The sequence below is a fragment of the Saccopteryx bilineata genome, chromosome 12, assembly GCF_036850765.1.
Source record: "Saccopteryx bilineata isolate mSacBil1 chromosome 12, mSacBil1_pri_phased_curated, whole genome shotgun sequence".
NCBI classification, from domain to species: Eukaryota; Metazoa; Chordata; class Mammalia; order Chiroptera; family Emballonuridae; genus Saccopteryx; species Saccopteryx bilineata.
Genome location: NC_089501.1, coordinates 34032659 through 34055633, shown reverse-complemented (window position 1 = coordinate 34055633; position 22975 = coordinate 34032659). Strand labels below are relative to the sequence as shown.

General features: G+C 41.0%; 1 protein-coding gene across 6 annotated transcripts in view; it reads left to right on the top strand.

Annotated features, from left to right (window-relative positions):
* Positions 1-22975, top strand: part of NHSL1 (NHS like 1) — a 238098-nt gene that overhangs the window by 151873 nt on the left and 63250 nt on the right. Inside the window, exon 1 of one of the 6 annotated variants that reach the window (XM_066248502.1) lies at positions 15648-15723. The exons of the other annotated variants lie outside the window; for them this stretch is intronic. Within the exon in view, the coding sequence (XP_066104599.1) occupies positions 15660-15723 (64 nt within the window). The 5' untranslated portion in view covers positions 15648-15659. Of the gene's footprint in view, positions 1-15647; positions 15724-22975 lie in introns of those variants that run through there. 6 annotated transcript variants of the gene reach the window in all.

The window sequence follows — 22975 nt, the reverse complement described above, 5'->3', positions numbered from 1 at the left end:
AGAAAAGCACAGGAAACAATTTAATGGTTAGTTCATAATTGCTTATTGAGGTAAAGTGGTCTTTCTTCTTTTTTTTTGAGAAATTTTGGTCTTTTTAAGGAATAATGACCTTTTCTGGAATTAATGAATCCAAATAATGGGAAATGACTTCTCTCTACCAACTGGGTGGTCATAATTTTGGCTCCCATGACTTTCAGCCCTAATGTTATGCCTGTAAGTTTGTTACCCTATATGGCTAAAGGACTTTGCACATGTAGTTAAGGTTACTACTCAGTGGCTTTAATAATGGGATTAGCCTGGATTATCTAGACGGGTTTTATACAATTACACAAGCTTTAAGAGCTGAGCTGAGCTTTCTCCTAGCTTATGGTGAAGTGGAAGTCAGAGAGATTCTATGTGTGAGAAGGATTCATTGCTGGCTTGAAGATGGAGGGAGGGAGCCCCTAGGAAACTTAAGAAGAACTGAATTCTGCCTGAATCCAACCTGAATCAGCTTGGAAGCAAATCTCCCTCCACAGCCTCCAGAGAAGAGCCCAGGCCAGCCAACACCGTGAGTGAGGTAGGTCTGTGGGACACTAAGCAGAGAACCCAGCCCAGCCTTCTGGCCTTTGGGCTGTGTAACTGGGAGATGTTAAAGAGGTATTGTTTTAAGATGCTAAAGTCATGGTAGTTTGTTACAATAGCAGTAGAAAACTACTGCATGAATACAACAAAACAAAAATGGGATTGGTATACAGGATTCGGATTTGGGAACCTTTCTCTTAGGAAGACTTAATTTCCAGTGGACCTTAATATTGAATGCACTGTGTCTGACAAACACTAAAATTGAATGACCTTTCCAACAGCTGTAAGTGGTCTTTATTTCTGACTGTTACATGATCTTTCCCTGACCTCTGGAACATCATAGTTGACCCAAGACCTGCCCGAGTATGTCACTGACTTTAAAGGCTCCAGTGGAAAAATCAACCAAAGGATTGTAACATTATTATACGCTGACTTTGTGCAAGAAAGGTTAACAATAATAAATTGGAGGAATGAAGGTTGTTTTTGGTAGCGGAATAGCAAAGGTTCATTCTTGCTCTTTCCAAGTAATGTATAAAAATAGGACAGTTGAGATGCTGGCTTCATTTTAGCACTGTTTTTCTAATGTTGCCTTTATGAGAGCCACTCTCTTTGTCAAAGGCCCCCTCAAACCCCAAATGCTCGAATGTACTAATCTTTTGTTAATGGGAAGAGAGGAATTGCTTTTGACATCACTTAAGAAGTACTGTGCTCTCATATTGCAATTCTGAAAGCCATTCATTTTAGTTGTGATGTACAGGACAAGCACAGACTTCAGTCTGAGCTATGCTTTGCCAGTGTGGTGAATTTGTCCATATCAAATATGAAAACATTTGCCTTTGTATCAAAATAGAGAACAGTTTTCTCTGCATAGGATGATTGATAACAGCAGAGTCAGAAATGAACAGCGTTGATAACGTATTAATCACGTACCTTTATGGAAATTGACTACTGCCTACATCTTCCTAGAGGACAAATCACAAATTCTATATTTTTTTCAAAATACAAAATAATGAGGTTGTAGATAACCCTTTGAATGACTGACTAGTCAAAGAATGGAAATTAGAAAAGCAAGCTGCCGACTTGATAAACCATCACTGCCATCTGAGTTTTCAAACTTGACACACTCTTACTTTTTTCCTTGCTGCTTTGGTTATTTTATATGTGTAATGAATTTGAGATACAATCCTTACTTTGGAAATGGAGAGTTTTATTTGCTCCACTGCACACTCATGTCATTATTCAGACACTGTCTACATTCTCTTGCTTTTCTTCGCCTGTCTTACTTCTTTGTCTCAGCATATTTACTTTTTTCCAGAGAAACATTGACGTAGCACGGGCAAACTTACCGCACAGTGGAGTTTTGAAGGCCAGGCTGGCTCCTCAGTTGTCACGTCCCTTTTCTTTCTTCCTTGATCCTGACACCTGGTGCTATTGTTCATTCAGATCTGCTTTGTTGTTGATTTTTCCCCCCTTCTAAATGTGTTCTCATCCCTTCCTTCTGAATGGAAAAACTGGCCCTTTTTCTACATTTTACCACTCTACTTTACTTCTCTATTACGACACTTATTCTCTGGGTATTAATATATTTTTAGCCATGGCCAGTTGGCTCAGTGGTAAAGTGTCAGTCCAGCATGTGGATGTCCTAGGTTCGCTTCCTGGTCAGAGCACACAGGAGAAGCGCCCATCTGCTTCTCCACCCCTCCCTCTCTTGCTTCTCTCTCTCTCTTTCTTTTTTCCTTCTGCAGCCATGGCTTGATTAGAGTGAGTTGGTCTCTGACACTAAGGATGGCTCCATGGCCTCTGCCTCAGGTGCTAAAAAAAGAAAGTGGCTCTGGTTGCAACAAAGCAAGGGCCCCAGATGAGCAGAGCATCGCCCTCTAGTGGGCTTGCCGGGTGGATCCCGGTTGGGGCACATGTGGGAGTCTATCTCTGCCTCCCCTGCTCTTATTGAATAAAAATATATATATATTTTTGGAAGCAACGCAAGAAACAAAATCTTGATATTTTAGGCTTATCATATAATCATCTGAAATTATATTTACTTAAAAGCCTTATAATTATGCCAAATAACTTGCTTTCTCTTCACACTCTTCTCATGTGAGTGTGATATATACTATTTACTAGTTCCCAGAGAATTATAAAATATGAATTGGAAAATGGCCTATGTACATCAAGAGGAATAGAAGAAAAATAACTAAGGAGGAGTGTTTGGCTTCCAGTTCACTGACTTTTGTGTGGGGCTTTCAAATCACTGATGACTTGGACTCTGCCTGTGGAACTTGGTGACAGTGAGATAAGTCACTTAATTTCCCTGGGTCTCAGCTGTTTCATCTTGAAAACACCTAACTTACACGGTATTCATGCACTTTCAGTGGGATAATGCATGCAAATCTTGGCCGGAACCCAGCTAGACCTGATAACTGGTAACTGCCAATTTTCTCCCTGTCATCTGTGTGTGTTGAACACTACACAGGCTCTGTACATCTAACTGGTCTTTGTCATACTGCAGCGTCAAAACGGACCTTTTCACTCTGAGTTTTCAGTTTCCTAAGTGGATTGGTAAGGGTTGTAGTAGGTACCCACTTCTTCCTACTGCTCCTATATGGATGTGTCACTCAGTGTGTGGACGCTGGTGGCCCCGCGTCACTCTGACTTGCCCTTTATCCTGAGCTATAAATTCATTGGCTATTCACGGATATAAACGAGGGGATTTGTTTTCATGGTGCCACAAGCCAGATAAGCCTTATTACTATTTTGTCACTTCAGATTAAGATTTCAAAAAGAAAAGAAACTTTTTTTTGACACTTCTTTGTCTCTCTATTTCAATGTCGCAGACTGCTGTCTGTGTGCAAAATCAGAATGGTCCGTCTCAGTGTCTATCTGGTTTTTGGTAACCATTTTTTTTTATCCTCTGTACTTAATTTCAATTTCCAAAATATGTGTTTACAAAAGAAATCCTTATCTATACAAAATCCAGGGCAGTGTCATAGTGCTGGTTTGACCTCAGACGTCAATAGAACAAAGAGGTGGAGACGAAGAGAGATGACATGCTTTGTGTGCTGCTCCTACAGCTGGCTCAGTTTACTCTCTTGTTTAAACACTGCAAAGCAAAGACAAGCTAATGATATACATAGGACAAGGTGTATTACCGTTTGGCATATTCAAGTGCAAAGAAGCAAGGATAGGTTCTGGGAGGATTTCAAAAATGTACCAAGTGTGACACACATTTTATGGATACTATCAAGATGGGTTTTATTCAACTTAAGACCATATATTGGGTAATTTTAAACTTCATTAATTTGTATGGTAGCTCAGAAATAGAAGTAAAAGAGGATATTTAAGTACAAAAGCAGAATCTTGAGAAAGTAGTGATGCAAAGAAAGTTAAATTTCAAAATTGATGGATGTAGCCAAAACTGCATGCAGAGGAAAATTAGTAAACTTACACATTTTTATTTTTAAACACCAGCAACAACAAAAAATAGAAATCAAGCTCTGAACTCAAGAGATGTATAAGGAACATAGTTACCCACTGGAATGAGTTCCATATATTACAGATGTCCTGGGTAAATAAAAGAAGAGAGGGCAAGGTAGTGGCATATATAAGAAGAAAGAGAGCTGCGGGCTGTATATGGCGAAATATGGCATTTTAACATTACAAATTGGGAACCCAGGTGAACATCTTAAGTTTATGTTAATCTTGGGATCATTTTGAGCAACTATTTTTAAATCTTTTTTTTCAAGTTTTTTTGTTTGTTTTTTGTTTTTGTTTGTTTTAACAGAGACAGAAAGTCAGAGAGAGGGATAGATAGGGACAGACAGACAGGAACAGAGAGAGATGAGAAGCATCAATCATCAGTTTTTTGCTGCGACACCTTAGTTGTTCATTGATTGCTTTCTCATATGTGCCTTGACCGTGGACCTTCAGCAGACCGAGTAACCCAGGGGTCGGGAACCTATGGCTCGCGAGCCAGATGTGGCTCTTTTGATGGCTGCATCTGGCTCGCAGACAAATCTTTAATAAAAAAAAATAATAATGTTAAAAATATAAAACATTCCATGTATCAGTATTACAATCCATTCATTTCCTACCACTCATGTTCATGGTTGCGGGTAGCTGGAGCCAATCACAGCTGTCCTCTGGGACAACACCAAATTTTCATTGGATAATGCTTAAGGTACACAAGTTGTTGTATGGCTGTCACGGAATTACATTTTAAAATATGTGGTGTTCATGGCTCTCTCAGCCAAAAAAGGTTCTCAACCCCTGGAGTAACCCCTTGCTCAAGCCAGCGACCTTGGGTCCAAGCTGGTGAGCTTCGCTCAAACCAGATGAGCCCATGCTCAAGCTGGTGACCTCGAGGTCTCAAGCCTGGGTCCTTCGCATCCCAGTCCGATGCTCTATCCACTGCGCCACCACCTGGTCAGGCCAAATCTTTTTTTTTCTTAGAAAGACTTTCATAACAGATCCCAAAATATTTCTCCCTTAAGGTATTTCTCCCTTAGGTTGCCCTTAAGAGTCCCCTGAATTTCCTCATGTAACAGCCCAGATAACCTCAACTTTTATTTTATTTTTTATTGTGCAACAAAAGTATAGCTATGGTTTGTGTCTTCTAGCTTTGGGTGCATTAAGTCAGTGATTTTCAACCTTTTTTGAGCCACAGCACATTTTTTACATTTACAAAATCCTGGGGCACACCACCTACCAAAATGACACAAAATGACACTCTAACACAGTACATATTATACATATAGTTAATAATATAGTTTCTGAATGTATTTATACTCACTTAGTGTGAAACCTGGGCCTGTTTCAATGAACACAAAAGGGATATCCTGGCAGGAATGGTAGAAAGACACACACGAAGCTCTTCCTCAACAGTTTTCAGTCTCTCTCTGTTTTTAGTTTTTATCGCAGTCAAGCTTGAGAAGCTCAGCTCACATAGATACGTGGTTGAAAACGGGAGCAATGTTAAAATAGCTTTGTTGGCCAGAATGAGGAACTCCTTGGCAACAGATAACCAAAAACTGTCCAAAGGAAGATCAGCAAACTTTAGCTTTAAGGGTAGATAACATTGTGATGCATTGTATATCACCCTCTGCGGGGGCCTCTTTTAAAAAGAAAAAGGTCAAATATCTATATACACCATCAGGATAGACATAACCAGTTGAGGCTGAGGCTTCATCTAGTGGTGGCAACATTTACCTCCAGTCCTGACCAGGATTAGAAATCGGGACCATGGGGAGGAGTAGCAGCTTCAACTACTCGCTGCGGCCACACAATGACAAGTGCATGGCAGCCCGAGCGGGGACCTTCCTGGGTATGGATGAGAGGCGGCCTACTATTGGTTCATCGCTAGTGGTTGGGATGAATCCTAGAAGGTGATTGGTCAGTGAGTGTTCCCTGTGCCTCCACTCTTCCTGTCGCTGATAGCTGGAGGGATTGTGAGGGGAATGTTTATGTTCGGGCGGCTGGCGGCGGGCCGTATCTGGCACATGGGCCGTAATTTGGGGACCCATGTTTAATTTCCCCACAGCACACCTGACCATGTCTCACGGCACACTAGTGTGCCGCGCACACTGGTTGAAAAACACTGCATTAAGTAGGGAGTGTATAGAACTGAATTCTTGCTGTTACTGACAGACCAGAAGCATTCTGTATTTTATCATATCACATAATTTTGTACCCAATATAGAACTTAGAACTCAACTAGTGCAAGTCTGTCGTTACAAATGTGGAAAAAACCAAGGTGCAGAGACAGTAAGGTTGCTGGTCTCACAGCAAGGTGAGGACGAGAAATTGCAGACTTCGGCCAGCGGCTTCTCTGTCTCCACCCTGGTTTGTAGCCAGCCTCGTTACTGTCTGCACCAATCCTTTGGAGACCCTTTCAAACAATTTTTTCTTTGCTTTTATTACACAAAACTTTGGCAAACATGACTTCCATCATTCAGATGATTTTTCAAGATAAAAACTAAATTTTTAGTTTATTTCTTATATGTAAGAATGACCCTGGATAATTTTTATATCTTTAATTATTTTAAAATTCTGTTTTTTACTTAAATGCCAATTTACTATGGAAGAAAACATTTAAATCACTCTACTACTCTTTTCTCTTTGGAAAACTTTTTGACAGTATCTACTAAAGCTATAAATATCCGCATACCCTATGAACCAGCAAATTTCCCTTCTAGGGATATGTCCATCACAAGGTATAAATTATATGGCCCAGCAATCCTTCCACTGGGTATCTACCCCCAAAACTCAAAACATTGGTACATAAAGACACATGCACCCCCATGTTCATCATGGCATCATTCACAGTGGCCAAGGCATGGAGACAACCAGAGTGTTTCTTAATAAAGGATTGGATAAAGATGTGGTACATATGTACAATGGAATACTATTCAGCCATAAGAAATGATGACATAGTGACATTTACAACAACATAGATGGACTTTGAGAACATTATATTGAGTGAAATAAGTAAATCAGAAAAAACTAAGAACTATGTGATTCCATACATAGGTGGGACATAAAACTGAGACTCATGAACACAGATAAAAGTGAAGTGGTTTCCAGGGGAAGGGGATATAGGGGAGGGGAAAGACGGAGAGGCAGATAGAGGTGGTAAGGGTGTAAAGAGGGACAAATGTAAGGTGACAGAAAATAATTTGACTTTGGTTGAGTAATGGGTATACTACGTAATCAATGGTTCAAAGGCTATAGAAATGTTTACCTGAAACCCATGCACTCTTATTTGTTGATCAATGTCACCGTTTTAAAGTTAACTTTCTAAATAAATTTTTTTTAAAAGGTATCAATCTGTTTGCCAACTAGCATGCATGAGAATGTTCATAGCTGCACTATTCAGAAAGGCCGCAAATTAGAAAAAAGTACACAAATATCCATTAAGAATGCAGTGGAGGCCCTGGCCGGTTGGCTCAGTGGTAGAGCATCGGCCTGGTGTGCAGGAGTCCCCGGTTCGATTCCTGGCCAGGGCACACAGGAGAAGTGCCCATCTGCTTCTCCACCCCTCCCCCTCTCCTTCCTCTCTGTCTCTCTCTTCCCCTCCTGCAGCCGAGGCTCCATTGGAGCAAAGATGGCCCGGGCGCTGGGGATGGCTCCATTGCCTCTGCCTCAGGTGCTAGAGTGGTTCTGGTCGCAACAGAGCGACGCCCTGGATGGGCAGGGCATCGCCCCCTGGTGGGAGTGCTGGGTGGATCCCGGTTGGGCGCATGCAGGAGTCTGTCTGACTGCCTCCCCATTTCCAGCTTCAGAAAAAAAAAAAAAAAAGAATGCAGTGGATTACAGTACAGCAATAACAAACAAACTACTGCCACATGCAACCATGTCGGTGCCCGACACAAACATCATCGTTCAGTAATGTTGAGTGACATAAGCCAAACACAGAACAGCAGGAGTCCAGTCATAAAATTCACAACCAGGCATAACTGTTCTCCGGTGATTGTGGTGGGGTATTGATCATCTTCGGGGTTGGGGACATGCAGGGAGCTCTGGGCGCTGGTAACCATCTCTATCTTCATCTGGGTGTGGGGTCCATGATGTCCTCTCTGGCATTTCACTGAGCTGCACACTTACAGTGTGTGCACTTTTCTGGGCCCAGTAAGAAGGGTACTTAAATCCAGGCTTGCTTTTAACTTTCGGTTCTCTTGCTTTGTGTATGTGGGGCTCAGCTCTCCGACTGTTAGCTAGGTGCTCAGTCCTGCCGTAGCTATTCCCAGAGGTCCTATGGACCGGTGAGTAGTTAGGAAGAAGCCTCCAGCCTCCTAGACCTGGGTTGAATTCACACCCTACCACTTGGCAGGCTCACGTAGCCTGTGAAATTTACTTAGCTTCATACCGAGTCTCCATTTCCTCAACTCGAAAAACGAGCACAATTACAGCTCCATACACCTCAAGGCTGCGATATGAGTTAAATGAGAGATAGTGGACGTGAAATGCTCAGTTCACAGTAAAGACTGTTAACTTCTAGCCGTTATTTTCATTTTGTTTCCCTAAAGATGACTCTGTGCTTATAAAATACAAAGCAGGCTTGCCACCTGGCACCAGGCTGGACCTACAGCATAGACGCGGGTTTGGGTTTCATGTTTCAAGTCCTCAGAGAAGTTTGCATATTCTCAGTTACTCCTCTGTTCCAGGACTTCATATTCATGATAACTCCGTATCAGTAAACTAGTCAAGAGTTCCCCTCTCAGTCTCTTTATCTTAAAGCATTCTCATTAATCCATTGCCTCTCCCATCCCCCCCTCCCCTCAGTCAATTTTTTCTTCATAAATACAAATAAATAAGTGCTGGGTGAGCTGCAAGACTTTGTGGGCCTGCCTGTAATGTCCTTGGTGAACCCAATGAGTGATTCTTCTCAGGAATGTTCTGGAACCTGAGCCCAGCCATTGTTTGTGGTGGGAAGATGATGATTGCAGAAGTTGTAAAGAGAGATTCTGAAAGGGTGAAGATGGGCGGTCGGGGGCCCTCTTTTTGATTAATGAAACTCATTAATTTAGGAAACAATTTCCAGCCTTTCTGCCTGAAGATTATTGTTATTCATTGACCCAGATGGTTGAATCTCCTTTTGTAATGTGAATCTGAAACAAGGCTTTTCGGTGACCCGTGCGCTCAGAAACAAATTAAGAGAGCTTTGAAGAGAAACAAACCAAAAGTTTTCTTGATAAAGGAAGTTATAATGACCTATTTCAGTTTTCAAAATATTTCTTTTTGGCCTCACATATCCTTCAGTGCCCACCCATTTTTCTGTTTATCTTCGGGGCAAAGCTTACTAATCAAGCAGATGGTCTCCATCCGATCTCTCCATCTCCCCACTGCCCTCCCCTCTCTCTCCGTCTCTGAGCCTGGCTCTCTGGTCCCCCATGGACATTCTCCTCAGGGATACTGCCCGCGTCCGTCTTTGCCTGTTTATTACCCTGCTCAGGGGAGTTGCCCACTGCTTCCTGCCCGCGCCCCCAAATAGTTTCCTTTCGCAGATTCCAAGACAACTTCACGGGCCACTTACCGGCTCCCTCAAGGGCTCTTCTGACCCGGAGCCTTCAGGTTCAGTCATCTGTTGTCTTCTCTCCCTGCCTTCTTTCCCTGAAGACTCTCATTCAGGGGTTTGAAGTACCTTCAATATGCTCATTTCCAAGTTGTATTCAGTCTCCAGCTCTGGCCTCGTCTGAACTTCAGACCCACGTGCAGCTACCCCGTGTGAGCTTTTCACTTGCTCCCTGACAGACAGCTCCCCCCGCCCCCACCCCATCCAGCCCTCCTCCAGGGTTCCCTATCTCAGTAAGTGAGATCACCAGCCTCCATCCAGGCCCTTTAAGCAAAATACTGGAGTTATCTTTGATGCCTCCCTTTCATCCTGTCTCTCATTTAATCTGTCTCCAGAATAGGTCTTGAATCTGCCCATTTCCATTTCTCACCACTAATTCAAGCCCCCATCATTTCATGCCAAGTTCATGAGAATAGCTTCCTACTGCTACCTGCCCCTATGCACTCTGTCCTTCACCCAGCTATCAAAGGGATCTGGTTGAAAGCTCATGTATTTGTTACAAAAAGTTGAGGAAATGGCTAACTTTTCACTGAAGCTCTGTCATAGAGATTCTAGCTTGTGTTGTTTTTTTGTTTGTTTTTAAAGAACAGAGCGTTTCAGCAATATAAATGTAAAGCAAAGACTTGCTAACCAACACTATCTGAATCCCGCAATGGTGAGAATAGGAAATATGCCAGTGTAAGTATTCTGGATCTTTCTCCAGCGCTGCTGCTAGGAACCCCTCGCTGTGTGTGGAGGTGTGTCCTTTCCGAAGTACAAGGAAAACGAGGACCAGACGACAGCCTACAGTCGCTGTGCTCGTTTTCAGAGGTTGTTTAAGAAGTTTTCCCTTGCTCCCCTGTTGGTATTTGGATGGGGTCCATGTGTCACGGACAATAGAAAAAAGCATCTTGTATAAATGTCATATTAACCTTGCAAAATTAAATTATTTATGTATCAAGATGCCAGCAAATTATTTTCTTCACCCAAGAGAGGCTAGTGCTCTGATTTAAAAAAAAAATAATGAGGAACATTAATATTTCATGCTTTTATTATGATAGCTGGATGTTTATGAAGAAATAAATACTTTTAAGTAATGAGATACTTAGAAATGCCATTTGCTTGCCATTTGTTTCTTGATAAAACTTTGTTAAGGTCTTCACAGTACAAAAGAAAAACTGGATAGCAGAACAATTTTTTTGAAGATTCACTTTTTATTAAATCATTACCATAAATTATACTTTGGAAAACTACTTGAAGATACTAATATACACTTTGTAAAGCATTTTTTTTCCTGCTTCCTGCAAATAAGGTTTGTTTGTGCAGTTGTAATTGTATTTTCTCAATAGAGGCTATTACCTATGGAGTGTTTGATTTTTCGGTGGCATTTTAGAATTTATTTAAGTATTGGAGTAACTATGTCATTGCTTAGATAATTTACTGTCTTCTCTGTGAGAACATGGAGAATTAAGGCCAAACATAAACTTTTCTAGGTTTTTTCCTCAATTTTAATTATATGAAATAATTGGGAAAATAAGTGTATTGAATGTTCTTTTAATTAATAATGTCAAATCAGAGTATTCTGGTTTCTTTAAAATAATTTCCATGAAACTTACCTCTACTGCCATTATTTTTTTATATGTATAATGTGATTTTGAGTATGTCTTAAAAAAAAAGTGCTATAAATTTTTTAGTTCTCAAGAAGCAGAGTCCATGGAAAGAAACCACTCCAGTACTTTGTTGAGTTGATACGCTTTAGTGTAGATGACAGGTTGACTATTACTTGGTGAATTCTTGTGGGCCTCTGATGCAATTTGAATAAAATAATTCTCTTTCTCAGCTCTTGATTCAGGAAGCTCAGATATTTCTGGATTTGAATCAAAACAGATAAGAGGCTACAAATCCCAGTTGATTTTGGACCATATTAGTGATTGTTCTTTCTGAAGAACTTGGCCATAAATCCTGTAGCGAGTTCTGTCATTAGTTTACTGAACTCCTTGTCTGGCCTGACTTCCTCTCCTTTTGTGTTAGCTAAGCTAATGCATTCATGTCTCAGATTCCCTTGCAGCTAGATCACAAGTATATGCCCTAGATTCTGTTAACCAGAACCACTCATTGAATTTGGATGCCAAAGTGAGGAATCTTAGTAGCTCATCAGTTGTTTGTATCTACTGCTAAGCCAAGCAGCACTGGCCTCTTGCTCTACTGGCATTGGCTTGTATGGACCGTTGGCATCCAGACTTGCACTTGATTGGTGGTGACCAGCAGGTGGCAGCAGCAGCAGTGTTTGACTGTCAACTCTGGCTGTGTGGTGGGTACGCATACTCTGGCGCTGCTGGAGATTCTGAAAGCTCCTTAATATGCCTTAATAAATCTAAGCTCCTTACTATGCCTTAATAAATCAAAGCTCCTTACTATGCTTTACTTAGTAAATCTTTTTTGCTTAATAATATAATGAGTAGATTTTGTTGTTTGCATCTGAGTGTTCTGGTATTTTTTTAATAAGGTATTGGTTGTCTTGTTTCAGTTATCTGATGTTCTTTGCCTAAATACTGAGAGCATTTAGATGTTCTTGTGTGTTCTTTATCAGAATTTATGCATTATTTCAGAATCATATGTCATTAAGATTGAGGAAAAGCCAGCATTTAAAATAAATACAGAGAATGTGTTATTTTTTATTTATGGACGTTGATTGTGACTGTACAATTTACACAAACCCCACTCTTAGAAAAAAATCAGTCGGTCAAATTAGGATATAACCAGAAACTAAAATGTTTGCTTAAAATTGCCCAACAATATGAAATTGAAAGAGAGCCTGTTGAGGCTAATCTGAATCAATAGGTGACTCAGTGACTGTATCCTGCCCCCTGGACAGCTGGTATTCTACCTGAAATGACGTATTTAAGAGAGACAAGTGTGAAGATATGGTTAGGCATGGGGGGTAACTATTAACATAAGGAGGACAGACTGTTTGCCTTCGTTCAGTTTTTCAACGTTAGTTTACCGTGGATTTATAGAATCTGCCTACTTGTTCAATTCAGTTTTCCTCTGTCTCTATAAGATTTTTCCAAAACAGATCACTATCTCGTATGAAAACTGTTCATGTTTAACCATTCCTAGCTGATGAGGTCTACTCCTTTAGACTTGATAAGCAAGGTTCCTCACAACTGGTCCTGAAGTGCTTTTCCAGCCCCGTCTCCAACTGCCACCCCCGCGAGCCCCACTCTGTCATGCCATTGCGACGGCCGACGGTCTCAGGCAGGTTCAGTCAGTGGGATAAGCAGAAGAGGATTGCACGCAGGTGGACGGGACTTACAGGATCACTGGAAAAGCTTGGGAAGTAGGCCCCAGCTGAACTCCGAGGTGTGACCGAGAACACCCCCTCAGAACTGGCTCATCAGAGGACCTGTTATCTCTACTGCAGTCAGAAAGCTGGCTCCCAGTTTTCGACTCCAAAACCATGCTGCCTCAGATGCCTTCCTTCCCTGCAAAATGAAACCCACCCACCCTGCCTGTCACCGCCACAAAGGTAGGGACTGGACCCTGAGACTTCAGTTTTCACTCCTGCTGAAATGCCTCAGCGGTTAGACTTGTCAGCAGCAATAGCAAAAACAGCAGGAGTGTTGTAGACTCAAGTCCTGGGCCAAGTTCACCAGGTGCACCAACTTGCAAAGCAGGAAGCCCAGGTGTAAGGGAGTCTGGGAAATGTGGTTTGCAGCGCACAGCCACCCACGCACGCGCAGTGCACTCTGTGAGGCTGTGTGAGGCTGTGAGAGGCAAGATGAGCCATCCATTATGCACATTACTCAGTTTCATTCCCGGCACATAGATGACGCGTTCTCTTCTGTATGCCTTGGCTCTTGCTCTTTTATCTAGTTGGAATGTGTTTCATATCCTCCATCTAGCAAACCCTTACTCGCCTATCAGGGTCCAGCTCACGTGTCGCCTCCTTCCTCATGTTTTCCTGATAATTATTTTCTTCCAGTCCCTGTTAGAGAGCACCCTCTATTTTAGAATATGTCTTACTACCATTAAATTGGATCTGTCTTCTTCCATCCAACAGAATTCCTTACAAAACAAGTAATTGATTATTTATTTATTCATTCATTTTGTCATTCAATTAACAAGTTTACTGGCATCTCCAAAGCTAGTAAAGGCCAGGTTCTTGATGTCCTCAGGGATCAAAGGTCCTACCTAGTACCCGGAGGCAGATAAGCACTATTATGGGCTGGGTAAGCCACAAAGGGGTGGATAGCTTACTCTCCTGGGAGAGGGCATGGGAAATGCAACGGTCAAAGAAGGCCTTCTAAGGGGAAGAGAAGGTTGTCTTCACCTCAGTGTCTCCAGTGCTAGAGCAGGGCTTGGTGAGTCCAGTGTCTTTAATGAACAAGTCAATGCTGGAAATAAATGATTTTTTGAAAGGAACTATGTCTCTAGTTAAAAGCTCTCTACTGGTACTGTGATACTTTTAACATTAGTTAGTGTTTAATACCATAGAACAAAGCTAAATTCTCTAGAGCACATTTTGTTTAACCTGTTTCTTTTCTTCCTGTAATTCATCCCTTTAATAAAATAATATTAATTGCATGCTTACTGCGTATCAGATCCGGTGCTCCGTCTCTACACCCTGTGAATCCAGTGTTTCTAGTGGGAGATACCGTCACAAAACAAATAACTACACAAACACAAGTGGTAGTCTGTGAAAGAAGAGGACAGGTCTTGATGAGAGGAAAGGGAGGTGTAAGTAGTAAAGGGACAGGAAAGGTTTGCTTGCCTGGAGAAATGGCCATTCATTTGAGACCCAAAGGATGATGGGAGGAGAGCAGGGTAAAGGTAATCTACAGGTTCTCTTGTCTTCCCCCCCTTTTTATATAACAACTAAGAGGTTTTTCTTTTAACTTTTGCTTCTCCCTTTGTCTTTCAGCTCCTGTAATTGTTTGATTCCCAGTATGCCTCACATTTAAGAAAATAAATTCAATTTCAACATACAAGGAAGTGCCTTTTCATTTTTTAACATTCATGAGGTGGAAACAGCCATTTTCTGTGTGGAAATTTTTGCTTAGTATTTGCAAGCTATTAAGGAAAATTTCCATAGAGGTGAGGCGATTGTGGCACTATAGGACAAATGCTTTTACATTCTCTGGTCTCCTTCCTTCACCCATTTCATAAAGGTGGGTGATAATCCCTTTTCTTTGAGTGTGCCTATGACTGTTACACGTCCTCACATTGTATCAGATTACAGAGCAGCTCACTTTGCGGGGCCCCAAGATTGGCACTATGCAAAGTCAACTGTATGGATCTGGCTCTGGCTGTCCAGGAGCTTACAAAAATATCAGGGAGGCTGCCCGTGTGTGAACTACACGGAGCATTAAGCCAAACAATTTTTTAAAAGGATTTAAATTAACCTAAGACTGGATAATTAATGCTAGAGCATGAATAGATTGAGGGTATGTACATTGTATTAGGAATGCAGGAAGAAAAATAAATTTCTTGTGGAGAATGGCGGCAACTTGAGGGAACCGCCATCTAGACAGTGCCGGCTGCGGGGGAATTAGCTGATCCTCCTTTGATCCCTGTGGGAACCTTCTGAAACCGGCCTCTCGCCGTTTGCACGGACCTGAGAAGAATTTGCAGGCCGCTGCTGATAGCACTTCCCCGCCCCAAGACTTCCAAAGGACCCTCTTTGCCGCTGGGATGTTTTTAGGACATCCTACACATTTTAGTTCTCTCTGAATGAAGCATTCACATTGCCACTCAACATGTCTAGTTTGGGGTGCATTCTAAGTCAAATTATACAAGAAGCTGTTTGTGGCATTCAGCAGCTGCAGAGAAAAGAGGCTATTGGGGGGGAGGGGAGTGAGTGGTGGTGTTAAACACAATTGGAGTGAAGCTTAAAAGTTCAGAATATAGAGTTATCGTTGTTGGTGGGTAGTGATTGTACTGACAAGAGGAAGAGGGAGGTTACTGAGTGAGGAAGTGAATTTTCCCGTTTCAACATGGGATGTCCTGCTGGACTGAGCTCTCCATAGATGCTCTTGGATTTATTTTGATGATGAATGTAGTATATCATCTGGAGTCTGTGGCTGATTCCTCTGTCCAGTGGGGTGCCATTGGTGAGTATTTCTCTTAAGAAAACAGATGTAATAATTAAGTCCTGGTCAGATTAAAGCTGATTGTACATGAACGTAAGACAAGTATGGAAAAGTAGAGCTCTTTCTGGACTGCCCTTGATACCCTTAATGTAGACTTAATTAAATACAGTTTGCTAGTGAGAATTGATTGAGGCAGCTTCATTTGAACTTGTTTTGTCATGTAATGATTTATATGGATTGCCAGTAACGAAGAGATTAGTGCTTCAGATTAGGTGATAAAAATGTATCTAGCTGACTCTTGTAAGAGTTGCTATAAAATTTGAGAGAGGTTTAAGAAAATTATTTGACATTGTATTATATGAACCTATCGATTTTATTTTTCTCCCCAAATATCTTACTTTTCTTTTTATTCTGTCTCCGGAAACATTGATTGCCTATGTCTTCCTTGTTGGTCAAATTCCTGTAGTGGATTCTTCCTTCCCCCTTCCCCTTTTCTGTTTAGTGGAAAAAGCAACAATTTAACAAATTATGAAATAGTCACACCTCTCTTTACCATCCCAAGCTTCATATTTTTGGCAGAATGTTAAAACTATTGTCAGGTACATGAAAAAGTCTGCTGACCTCAGTCCTTCCATATATATATATATATATATATATATATATATATATATATATATATATATAATTTATTTATTTATTTATTTTACTAAGATGTAAGGAATTCCGTTATTATTTTTTTCTGGTTTCATGACGCACACACGGGGAAGAGCTAAGCGTACTGTTTTTACACCGCCATCGGCAGCCGCTACCTAGAATTAGCATTGTCGTTCTGATTACCATTTGCCCTTTCTCAGGTTCTGTGAGCCTGATTGCGTGGGCTCTGCCATCCCTGTGCCCCCCTGCCCTCCCAGCTGTGCCCCGATTGTGTTACCTTCGAGTTCCAGGGAATGCCAGCAGCCATGGGGGCACCTCTGCCCTGTCAGTTCAGAAATCTACACTGTGAAGTGCTTGCTTTAGAAATGCTAGGGTTCTAGAATTTAGAGACACTGAACAATATGTCTCCATACAATAATTGTTTTTTTATTCCTGTTGCTCTCGTTTCTTGTTTACTTACTAGAAATCCTCTTATCTTTCTGAACTGAGAAAGAAAAGTCATTGAAAGAATATGAGGGACTGAGTTTATAGGAAGGTTTTATCAGTTTCAAAAGTCTTCAACTGCGTGACGAAGTTAATGGAGGGCCTGTCCTCTCCCGACTAATTCAGAATAACATTGTCTACCAAGCTGACCTTCCTTTGCTCCTGCTGCGACCCCTCCGGAGGCGTAATGACGGAGCCTTCACAGCACTCCTGTTTATTCATAAGGAGCCCTGGGCTCTCCGCTGCAAGAATGCGGCCGCTGTCTATTCAGTAGTTTAAGACCGTGTAAAAACATTTTTTTTTTTTTTGGAAAAAAACAAGAACAAAACACTAACCAGTTAAATATTATCCTGGCCCAGACCAACCTTTGCCATTACTAGAAAACCAAATACAGTTGGAGACATTTAACTACAGGTATTGCTGTCAATTCCTCAGCAGACCAAAGCAGTCTATCTTAATTTCTCTAATGATCATTTTGCATGTGAACCAGCTGGCTTCTTAACAAAAGCAAGGGCTGGCACCAGCTTATTAATTGTAGCATTCATGTTAGCCATCTGTGAAACAATATAAGACGTCGCAGGGAAGAGAGACAAGGAAAACCGAACAGTTCATGAGCTTGTTCTACAGCTTACAAAATAATTAGCTCAAATGATCTCCCTCCCCCCAAGTCTTTGTACTCATCGATCATTAATTGGAAAGAATTTAGGTGATAATCTGGTTCCCCTCTGGTCATTTAAATAAAGCATTTTCCATGTTCACAGACAGTATGGTTTCTGAATCATCTTCTGTGCAAATGAAAACACTCCCCTTTGGATTTCTTTGAAAGATTTTATTTACCTTTTGGTTGTAAATTGATAGAGACCTCCTTTTTCTTAGCCTAGTTATTCAGATACGCATAGGGACCTCCTTATTGGTTCAGAAATGTCTTATATAACTCGGAGGTGCTTCCTTAATCTGAGGTGGATTGCAGGTACTAGTTTATGAATATTCGTAAGTTTTCCTGCCCCTCTGAAGACAGCAGTAGGAAATCCTTCTGAACACCAGTGTTTCATTGAGTGTGCAGCATCCTCCTGTAGGTGGCGCCCTTCTACTTGATTTGGTCAATTTTACCTAGTAATCTAGATTAGAAAATCTCCTTTGCTGTCAACTTTTTTTTTCTAAGTAAAAAATTCTCCTCCAGTATGGATTGCTTGTAGGTTTTGTAACACAATCAATCAGGTAGATTTTAATATTGTCCAATTTAAAAAGTACAAGAGAGTCCAGAATATAAAGCACTTGAGCTAATCACATGACTCTCTTAAATTAGATTTCTAAAATCATATTATACTTTGGCTTTTCATTCCACAATGAGATCTTTTTTCCCCTCTCCCTGAAGATTTTAAAAGAAAGATTGCATTAATTTCCTTTTTCTTTTCAAATTTTATGATTCTCTTTAAATTAGTTTTATTATAAAAGGATATGATTATGTTAAATAGCACAAAATATATTTTATTTTTCAAGTGATTGAAAATTAATCTCTTCTGCATGATGTGCTTGACTCTTAATATGCATTAGAAAATGTGATTTGAGTGACAGTTGAATTGGGAAAGGTAAAGTGAGTTAACTTTACAATTTAACTAATTGATACGTAGTTCTACTCATATACCTTATTTCTCTCCTGAAACAAGCCTTTGTGTGCCTGATATAGGCTAAGTGGGATGAAGTAGCTGAATCAGTCCTACTTAGTGGATGGATTAGGGCTATCCAACACGCCATGAAGAATAACAGGTTCAAGTATAAGAGGCTTACAGTTAATGAAATTCATTCTCTTTCTGCAAAGCCGATATAGATTCACTTTTGAGGAAGTTGTCCTTGAAGTGAAGTGACATAGTTTTTGAAATAAAGAGTTACTGCAGCTCTGTCAAAGAACACTTCTAAAGGAAGATTATCATTTGATTTATCATTTGAAAAATGAATAGGGGCAAGCCAAGTGAATGTCAGGGATCAAGTGCAAAGGCAGGAACGAGTGTGGGCAGTTGGAATCCTGCCCCACCCACCCTCTCCCCCAGCAGAGGAAGAGGCAGCATCATATACTGAAAACTTGAGCACAAGATCAAATTAGCTCAGATGCTGGGTAACTAACTGTGTGATCTCCTGCAAGCCACTTATTTGTGAAATGCAAGGAGTGGATGTGGTAATCCTTGGCAACCTTTTCAGCTCTAACTCTCTAGGAACCTATGGAATCTCTTCCTTTTCAATTTGTCCTTACTGAAACCCTACCCACCATTATTTCCACGCTCGGGGCCCATTTTCACAGAGCCCCCCCCCCCTTCCTGCCCAACCTGCGTCCGCCAGCTCCGGACAGTCTCTGGGATGTCCCTGCCCTGCGCGAGCCACAGTGCATCTCTGGCCCTGCTGCACCGTGGAACTTTGGATGCTCTGTCAGCAGGGCTCCTTTTGTGTTTTCCCCTTTTGATTGGGGTTTCTTTTTTTCATAGCATGTTTTCTGTCTGCCTCCGGCTTTCATTTGTTCAACGTTTGTCACATGAGTATTGTGATTCGACTAGTCACAGGGGTAGCAGACATTTTGAAATTGACTGAACAGATGGTAGCAATGGTTTTAGATTAAATTATTAACTAGGACCCACAGCAGAAGCCTTTAGCTTCAACACATGCAGAGTTAAGGGTGCGCCTGAGCGTCAGAATTAACTGGCACAGTGGGTGTCGGATCAAGTTCCTTCTAAAGAATTGATACATTATCATGTCTTCAGGTTCTCCTTTCTGCCCCCGCCCACTCCCCCCTCCAGCCATTGGTCTGGTTTTCAATATGCCATATGATCGTCATTAAAGATTAATTCAGAAGCAAAAGAAAGATCATTGTACCAATGAACTTCTAGATTATTGGAGATTTTTAATGAACTTCTGTAAAATGGCATGAGTCATGGGACAGTTAAAATAGTTCTTCATGAGCATGTGTTGCCAGACACGTTTCATTCTGGGGGCAGTATTTTTACAGCATTACTTTTAAACATGTGTATGTGTGTGTGTGTGTGCATGCATGTGTTTAAACCTCACTATGCAATTGTGAAAAGTATAAGATGACACCTATCTATTCAAATGTCCCCACTTGTCTAAAAAGGCCTTTCTTTATAGTTGATTTATCCAAAACTAGTATCCTATCCACAATCATGCGTCTGGTTGTGATGTCCTAACTCTCTTTTAATCTGGCACATTCTTCTTACCATTATTTCATTATTATTTAAACTGACTTACTGGAGAGGCCAGAGCAGCAAAGTGTTTCCTTTTAGTTTGATTGTTTTTATTTTGTCCTCCACCTCTTGTATTTTGTGTAAACTGGAAATTTTTAAGTTATCAAAAATGTTTACCTTGGATTTACCATAAGTAATATTTATGCTTGGTATTTTGTTGTCACGGGCACGTGATACCGGTTGTCCATTAGTGTCTACTGAATTAAGGAGATGGCAGGCTGGTCCTTCCATGGCGACACTGATATTCATTCCTCTTAGGCTTCTATTATCTATATGTTTATCTATTACGAAAGCATTAGTGTGAATGTCTATTAAGTAGATTATGTTGCTAATTTTTAGAACTGTCTAAAATTTCTTACTACGAAGTATGTACATTTTATTTCATAGGCCCAGGGGCTTATATTGCATACTTTCTGCTATGATATTTCCCAAAGCTCCAATGAATCTGAAAAGCCTAAGAAATAATGGGTGTGACTGTGGATTTAAAAATTGTATTTTAGCTATGGGGAGGGGGGCAAGGGAGATGTTGAGGGGAATGTGGGGGGGGGTGCGATCGGGGCGACACTAGAATCTATGTAAACAATAAATTAAAATCAACAAAAAATTGTATTTTAGGTATTTTCATTCATAAAGATAATACTGAGTACACCTAAATTAACTTAGTCATGTACAGCCTTCTGTTTCAGCTGTTAAGCTTGATTTTAAACTAGCCTAACACAGTCAGTAAAAGCGCTGTTCATGGGTAAGGTTGGACTGAGAAATTTTCTATTTTTGAGGTTAAAATTCATTTGAGAAGTGCTTAAAATGATCATTTAGTACACAACCCTAAACAGAAAAGAACTCCATTTCATCTGATTTTTCTTTCTCTTTCCTCCCTTCCAACTTAGAAGACCGCAGTGATCTTTATTGATTATATATTCCATTTTCAATTGATCTAGGATTCTATTTTGTGTAGTTCAAAATGTTTATGTATATATATTAATATGCTTTGTTTCTGCCTATAACTCCATGTACAGTATTTGAAAATGTTTGTTTTTAGTAAAGACTGTTCAGCAGAGAGTGTGAAGGTTTTTGGATTCAGAATGAAGACTCTTAATACCCTAACTGCATTTGGTGCACCTAGGAAGGCCTGGGGTCTTGTGTAAGTGGGCTCGGGGAAGTGGGGGCTGGAGGGGTATGGACCCCTATCTGTGAGTCCCGGGAGCCTAGGACAGCTCCGCTCTTAAGAAACTTTTAGGTTTAAACGTGTAATCTTTTGTCTCTAATAAAAACAATGGGTATATTTTAAGGTTGTTTTACAGACGAAGTCTGAGTAGTAACAGAGCCCTTTATTAAATAGCTAGGGTTTTACTTTGTAGACTCTTATACCTTGAGGAAATAATGGTTCCTGAAACAGGACAAACGGTTAAATGCCGGCTGATAAGGCCCAGGGAGTGGTGGACAAATAACCCTACATGGGAACCTGACCTCCTTGCCCTCAGCCCGGACTGCTGAGCCGGTTCCCCAGTTCCTCTCCCTGCTCCCGTCAAGCCCGTCCAGTGTGCGTATCATGCACCCTAGTGGGCTCTTTGTTGTTTTTGATGCAACATTGGCCATACAGCTTTCCTTCTTAAACTCCTTTGGTGACTTCCTAGCACGCCAGTGACAGTCCCCCCCCCCCCTTGTCAAGCGGTGCCCTCCAGGCTCTGGCCCAGTTTCTCTCTCTACCTCCCCACACCCCCTCCGATGGGCTCCCCAGGAAGCCATTGCGGACCTCCACCTCCGTGGGTCCTGTGACTGTGCTGTACCTAAGAGCCCCCTCTCTTCTGTTCCCTAACAGCTGTTTGCTTTCTAAATGAGGTGTGTGCCCTTTGCCGTCTTTCCTGTGTGAGCATGGCCTTATCTCCCCTGATGCTTATTCATTATTTTATTGAGTTTATCTGTTTGGGTGTGTCATCCCCGCTGGACTGTGGACCTTTCTTCCCAAGGTCAGTGATCATGTTGGGTTTACTTTTAACCCAGACATCTAACACCAGCCAGCTAATAAGTGCTCACTGTCAAGCTTCTGAATGGTTGCACAGAAATGTGTAGTTAACTGTCCAAATTTTTAGAACAGGTATTACTTTGCAAAATATTCCTATACCTCTTTGGTGATGTGTTGTACACTTACTCTTGGGAAGTAATCAGGTAACTATAGAAATAATCAAACGATTCCTAGAAGAAAAAAAAAACACTTAAAATTTGGTTAGAAATGAGATTTCATTTCAGTGAAAGATTAAGCAGAAATGTTGGAACTTTATAAATATAGATGCCAATATTTATACAGGTAGTGGTGAAAGAATTTCAAAGGCCTGGACCAGGCTCAGCCACCAATATTATCCAGGTGATGCCAGAGCATATTTTTCTTTGTTGTATTTGACAGCATTTTTAGAGAACAGTGATTTGCTTTCAATATTTTTTATTACTTATGTGTTCTAACAAGGACTTTTATATACGACATAGTAACGTGGATGTACGAACTAAAGAAATCTTTTCAAAACTTAGTGCTAATAAAAGCGAGCAGGACACCCAGATTCTCACCTTAGCTGAAGATGTTAGTGTTCTTATTTTTTTTTAACACTTTTTTTTTTTTTAGATTTTATTTATTCGTTATAGAGAGAGGAGAGAGAGAGAGAGAGAGAGAGAGAGAGAGAGAAGGGGGGAGGAGCAGAAAGCATCAACTCCCATATGTGCCTTGACCAGGCAAGCCCAGGGTTTTGAACCGGCAACCTCAGAGTTTCCAGGTTGACACTTTATCCACTGCGCCACCACAGGTCAGGCAGTGTGTTCTTATTTTTAACTGGAGATTACATGTACCTGTCTGGGTCATTGAGACATTGACTGTAGCCCTAATAGAAATGAGAACGTTC